Here is a 6842-nt window from a genome sequence, read left to right on the forward strand (position 1 = left end):
TGAGGAAGGAGACATCAGAGGATGCGGGGGAGGGTTTGGTGGTCCTGTAGTCTGTAATGGTCTGGAGTCCTTGCCACATGCGTCGGGGGTTGGAGTTGGAGAAGTGTTCTTCTACCTTCTTTTTGTAATGGTGTTTGGCTTTTTTGATGCCCTTCTTTAGATTAGCCCTGGCTGTACTGTAGGCGTGTGCATCTCCTGACCTAAAGGCGGTGTTGCGGGCCTTCAGGAGGAGACGAACATCCCGGTTCATCCAAGGCTTCTGGTTGGATCTGATTGGCTGCTGCAGGTCGTGTGGTTATCCAGAGCTGAGCAGAGGGAAGCAGGTTCCCCTTGATGAGGTTTATCAGCAGCTCATCCACTGAGGTGAACTTTCTAGGGTCAGTTATGAGCTCAGTGTTGTGGAAATCCAGAGGAAGTCGGCACTCATCCAGACCATCAAAGATAAACAAAACCTGGAAGTCCTCAAAGCTGCAGATTCTTACTTCTCTGATTTCACTAAAGAAGAGATTAACAAGTTCCACCAAACTAAACTTGTTCTCTTTAAGGACATTCAGTTCTCTGAATGCAAATGGAAATATGAACTGAAAGTTCTGGTTAGCTTTTTTTTCAGCCCAGTCTAGCGTGAACTTCTGTGTTAAGACTGTTTTCCCAATCCCAGCCACTCCCTTTGTCAGGACTGTTCTGATTGGTTTATCTCTTCCAGGTGGGGCTTTAAAGATGTCTTCTTGTCTAATTGTTGTTTCTTTTTTGTGTAGTCTCCTGGATGCTGTTTCAATCTGTCTGATCTCATGTTTGGCATTCACATTTCCAGTCCCTCCCTCTGTGATGTAGAGCTCTGTGTAGATCTGATTCAGAAGGGTTGGATTTCCTGTTTTAGCGATCCCCTCAAACACACACCCAAATTTCTTTTTTAGGTGAGATTTAAGTTCATATTGATAACGTCGAGCAAAGATTTCTGAAAACATAAAATAAATAACCCAAATACATGAATTATTATATAGTCAACATCTCATTCCTCTAAAGAGTGAACATATGTTTGTCTAGCTCTTGAGATATTTGTTGCATTTATCCAGCAGCTGCAGTCTTGAGAAAAATCCTCTTACTGTTTTGCAGACTATCAGCAAGTTCCTCTTGCTTAATTTTCCTCAGGAAGTGCAGTGTAATCTTCACAAAAGCCTCTCTGCTGTTTTCCCTCTGCTCTTTAACCTCAGCCTCCAGCATCTCTTCATCCTTGCTCTGACTTTCTAAGTATTCTGGAAAATCTGCATGTAAAACCTTCTGTAGCTCCTTCAGTTGTTTCTTCACAAAAGAGATGATGTTGTCCTCCACGAGCTGGAACAAAATACCACACGAATGATACAATAAATTGAAATAATTGAGCCAAACATTAGATCCATGTTGTACACACTAACAATCCACTGGTCTGCAAAATGCAGCATGGAGATGACTGTGAACAAAATATATGTAAAACTGGTTATACATGTACAGACCATAAATATTGACTCCAAGTGTGTTTGACACAGATGTGCAGATTGCCCACTGGGTACCTCTGAGCTCTCCTGGTCCAAGCTATGGAGGAATCAAAATAAACCTATCATATAGGTAACAAAAATTCTACGAGTGGCCAAATCAATAATCTGATATATATTTTTAAAGAGAAAGAATTCAATCACCACTTAAGCATTATCAAAAGAAAACAACACTGAATCTTAACAAAGTCAAGAACACTCTTAAAGAGGTAGGAGTATAATTGGCACTCCCAAGCCCAATCTAGGCCAAATCAAACATGTGGTCATCAAGAATGTGATTTCTATACCGGACTGGTCAGGACCTGGGTTAACAAACAACTCTGCGTATTAACAGGGTGACAGTAGAAACTGCCAGTATTGGCTAAAGGCAAAAAAGGAGGAGAAGGGAAAGGCATATTCAAATCCAGTGAGAGAGAAGGAAAGTAACAATATGGGCTTTAAATGGTGGGCCACAATTGGTAAACAAAGCAAATTGGTTGAGCGAAAGAAGGGACATAGAAATGTTGTTGTTTGTGGAAGGACAGCAAGGCCAGGGGCGTTGGAGGTGGATTCAAACTGTTGTTCAAAGGTGTAGATATGAAACATAATGAAGTAGGAGGAAGGAAAAGTATGTGAATAGTGCTGTGTAGGTCAAAAGAATGTCAGACAGGATCTAAGGAGCTTGGAAAGAAAAAGGTCATGAGTTTAACACCAATAATCAACGGGTGATGTTGAGTGTTTTTAGTGGGCATGCCCAACAGGTTCTTCCGAAATGTCATTCGGAAGAGAAACACAAATTATGAAGTAAGCTAGGTGAAATGCAGCAAAACAAAAATTAACAAAATTTATTTGTTTTCTATATCTTAACAAAGTCAACATGCTTCTGCTTACTTTACAGAATTAGCCTGTTCATCTTTAAAATCAGTAGGCTGTTTCCTTGAATTATTGCTCTTAAAGGAGACATTGCTGGATTCATCTTTATATTCATGTCCACGTGCGTCTGGTCTTTGATGAATCCTGACAGAAGAAAAGTTATTAAATTCCGCAAATGTTTCCTTGCACATAAAACCTTAAAATGTGTATTTGAAGTTCAAATCAGTTAATACCAATAACAACTTACATTTTACCAAAGGAACTTTTTTGTCTGAAATTAATCACAACTTCCTTTGAATCACTGCTTTTTAAGGATAAACAGCTGGGTTCAGCTCCAGGTTGGTTCCTGTGAATAATGATGGAGCAGTGATGTGAGTGCTGAGCTGTGACATGGAGAAGAGTCATGGACAGTTAGAGATGGTCATCTCACCTCTGAGCTTTGGTCTGGCTCTCATGTTCCCCACACAGAGTGGTTTTAGATGGAGGGGCTCCCTCCTCTCTGTCCTCACACTGATACATGCTGCTGAATTGACGTCAGCTCACACACACTTTCTACCTTCACCTTCCGAGGAAACACAAATCATTCATGTGCACATCAACTGAAATCCTCCTTTCCATCATGTGTGCTGTCCAAATACCAGCTGCTTCTTTTCTGCTTCATCTCAGTGTCAGCTGAATGCAGTCAGACAGCAGTGTGAGGCAGAGGAAGCTGCCATCAGCTGCTCTACTTCTACTATCAGTCCACTAGATGACGCCATGAATCACACACTGAAATACACTGAGTCACTGTAACTGGAAGCTTCAGTTCATTAATAATCACTCAGTTTAACACATCTAAACAGGATTTTAAAACAATTTGGATGATCCATAATTCAGAGAGGATCAGTAGTATTTAAGGTAAAGTGAAGAAGTGGATATTACTGTTTGAATATGTGATGATTATAATTATTGTGAGTACAAGAAAACAATGATTAGAATAAAATGGGCTCAAGTTTGTTTAGATGACAGGGTGCAGCTGTAGATCACACGAATAGGACAGGATTTGTGAATGTGTGTGTTTTAGGTTGGTTTAGCTATAAGCCTGGGTGTGTGTAACTGTAGAGAGAGAAGAATTTATTGACAGTGGGGGTCTGCCTGACATAAAACGAAATAGGAAGCCACAGTTGGAGGGTGCTAGAAATGTGTGGAACAGCTAGAAAAGAGAGAAGTAGTTCGTTGCCCTTCAGCCTGAGGTGCAGAGAGTACATCATACCCCCACACATCCTGTTTATAGGGTGCCTGAGCATTGGTGTTACACACAGACACGCACACTCACACACATATAGTGCTATGTATATTCATATATCATCATTTAGGAAAGTTGTTTTGAATATTGTAGATGACCATTAGAAATAAACACCAAGTCTAAATGTAAGGACCTGCTGGACTGTCCCTCAGATCTGCTTCTAGGTTGAAAGATCTCCCTCCGCGCAGAGCATCAGGGTGTTTGTAACTTCAGAGTGGTTTTTTTAGCTGGGTGATAAAAGGACCAGCAGTATAGAGTGAAGATTACAACATTATCTACCCAATGTATGAGTTTTAGTTTAAAATTGTATAAATCATGGTAAACTAAGGTTCACAAGTGTTTCTCTAAATTGTGTTTTTATATTAAGTAACAATTCTTTTATCTTTTGCCTGAACATATGGATAGGAAGTCACACATTTTGTTGTTACACATTAGACCAATGACATCAGTATTTGCAGAAATATATGGAGGTGACTGACAAGTTTCCATGTTACCATGGCAACGTGTTTCACTTCCTTTGGTTGCATTTGTATCTGTCAGAAAAAAAGAGAAGAGAGAAGACAGGAAACTGCTGCCAGCAGCATCTTTGCAATGTGGTTTGCATTTTTACCATGTGACGTCACATGTCTAGGATGAGTTTTAGTATAACAGGCTGACACGGGAGAAATCAGTGTCAGCTTTGTGCATTCATCCCAGTCTTTGCTGTTTCTTCTGTGATATATGCAAGCTTACATACATACATATATACATTATATTATTAAGATTAAATATGTTTAATATTTTTGCTTCAATGTAATAAAAAATTAAATAACTTCTTTTTGACCTATGGAACAAAAGTCTTTACTGCCAGATGTAGCAGGTGTAAATCCTCAGTAACAACCCACCAGGCTGGGCAATGAGTACACAGTGACAGTCAGAAAACTAGACCCTTTAATGGTAATACATACAAATTATTATTAGTTATTATCATTATTATCAAATTATTATTATTAAGCTTTAAAATGTTGGAGCAGGATCAAATAAAGTCCATTATAAATGTGTACTACTCAAAGAAATAATTAAAGCGTTCTGTTAATAGAGCAGGAGCGGGAATGGTTTTACAGGTGGAGGGCACTAACATTTTTCCCTCTTCATCTTTTCTGTCTGTCTTGTCATTAGTTTTGCTTTGGCTAAGGTCATTGTCCCTACTGGCACCAAGAGGTGATACCAGAACGTTTGCTGTAAAGTCTCGAGAGCATCAAGGAGATTCCAGGAGACAGTCACTCTGGTAGAGCTGGACGGGGTCATAAAATGTCCTGAGCCATCAGCAGTATCTGTTCTTTTGTGCAAGGAGGAACAGGATGAGCACTGTCAGAGCCTTACAAAACAACCTCCAAGAGTCCACTGGTGTAAATGACCGAACAATTAGAAACAGACTTCACAAAGGCGAAGATCCTGTGGTGAAGGTCAAGATCCTCTACTGGGCCCCGTACTCACTCCCCAGCACCACAGCACCAGCCTGATTGTCATTTGCTGTGGAGTACTAGAATTAGCAGGTCCACCACTGGCACCCTGTGTTTTTTACAGATGAGAGCAGGGTTACCCTGAGCATGTGTGACAGCTGTGAAAGGCTCTAAAAAAGCAGTGGAGAACGTCATGCTGCCTGTAACATGTCAGCATGTCCGGTTTAGTGTTGGGTCAGTGATGGTCTGAGGACACAAATTGATGGAGGGATACACAGACTTCTACAGGCTGGGCAACTACACCCTGACTGCCATTAGGTATCAGGATGAAATCCCCAGACCCATGTCCTACCTGACAGTGGTGGAGAGGGTCCTGGGTACCTCCTGATGAAAAATGTGGCAAGAGTATGCAGGCAGTTCCTGCAGGATGAAGGAACTGACAGCACTGACTGGCCCCCAAGCTTGCCTAACCTAAATCCAACAGAACAACTCTGGGACATTATGTTTGAGTCCATCTGATGCCACCACGTTTTTCCCTCAGACTGCTGAGAAAGTCAGTGATGCCCTTCTCCAGATCTGTGATAAGATCCCTCTGTACACCCTCCACCCTCTTGTCAGGAACACACCCAGACATTGTCAGGCTTGCATACAAGCACATGACGTCCATACAGACGACTGAATACCATTTTGGGTTGGTGCCATTAAATTTCATCAAAATGGACTCAGAAAATTTTTCACTTTGGTTTTCTGAGCATCTTTGAATTCATTATGTTTATTATTTTCATTCCCATCAAACGACATGGCCTCTTTTCATTCCGACCACATTACCCATTCAATATCAGTACAAATATCCACTGTGTCCTTTTTCCCCACTGACATCTGATGTGTTTTCAAAGTGTTCATTTTTTGAGCAGTTACATGTTCACTCTGTTCTAGGAAGAAATCAGTAGAAATACACAAATGAAATGTCAACTATACATGATTATATCATTTCTCCAATAAACAGAAATGTTGAGCTCTTAATAATTAGGAAAAAAAACCCTTAAAGGTAGGTGTGGTGGAAGACACCAAAATGAAAGCATTGCTCTCATCTTAACAAGTGTTCTCAGACAAATGTAGTAAAAGTAAAAATACTGTTCATTTGGAGCAGCTCCTGTCTATAGTTTAATCATTGAATTATGGAAGGTGTACTTTGAGTTGAAGTAACTGTAGCAGTGGGAATATCTCAAGCAGAAAAAAAGAAGTATTCAAAGTTACTCGAAGAGAGCAGTGAAGAAAAAATATTGAGTTAACTTTCAGGTCCAGGAGAAGATCAAATTTGTAAAGCCAGTTTCAAAATAAAAGACAAATCCTCACGGTGAAAATATTTAAATAGGAATTCAAATATAGTTAATAAGTAGGTAAGTTCCTTGGCTCACATACAAAGAAGCGCACACAGATAAAATTGTGGCTGACACATTTACCTGCTGGCCTCCTTCATTCACTCTGAGTCTGTCACTGTGAGCTATGAGCGGCAGAGTTGTGCTGGAACTAAACAGCGCACAGCTGATGTGATCCAGGAAAACATTACAGACCGCCTCACTCACCTTCACACGGAGCTTCATATGGAAACGATCATCTGATACGAAATACAGGAAAGTGAAATGAAACTTCAATGAGGAAGGAAACACTCAGAGATGCGTTTAAGGCCAATCAGAATCGACAAAATCAACATCTGATCACTTTATAGTTTTA

At 40.4% G+C, this 6842-nt stretch overlaps 1 protein-coding gene across 1 annotated transcript; it reads right to left on the reverse strand.

Moving 5' to 3' along the window:
- Positions 1 to 200: 200 nt before the first annotated feature.
- On the reverse strand, positions 201 to 4190 carry LOC146680752 (uncharacterized). Its single transcript, XM_085447671.1, has 6 exons — positions 2812 to 4190; positions 2629 to 2727; positions 2400 to 2525; positions 1491 to 1569; positions 1104 to 1332; positions 201 to 955 (listed from the first exon to the last, which is right to left on the reverse strand). The coding sequence occupies exons 1-6, from the start codon at positions 2898 to 2900 to the stop codon at positions 201 to 203; spliced, it is 1377 nt and encodes a 458-aa protein (XP_085303797.1). The 5' UTR covers positions 2901 to 4190.
- Positions 4191 to 6842: the final 2652 nt, after the last annotated feature.

The sequence above is a fragment of the Copadichromis virginalis genome, linkage group LG23, assembly GCF_057382275.1.
Source record: "Copadichromis virginalis isolate Kocher_CV1m ecotype Utaka linkage group LG23, C_Virginalis_male_GT1.1, whole genome shotgun sequence".
NCBI lineage: Eukaryota > Metazoa > Chordata > Actinopteri > Cichliformes > Cichlidae > Copadichromis > Copadichromis virginalis.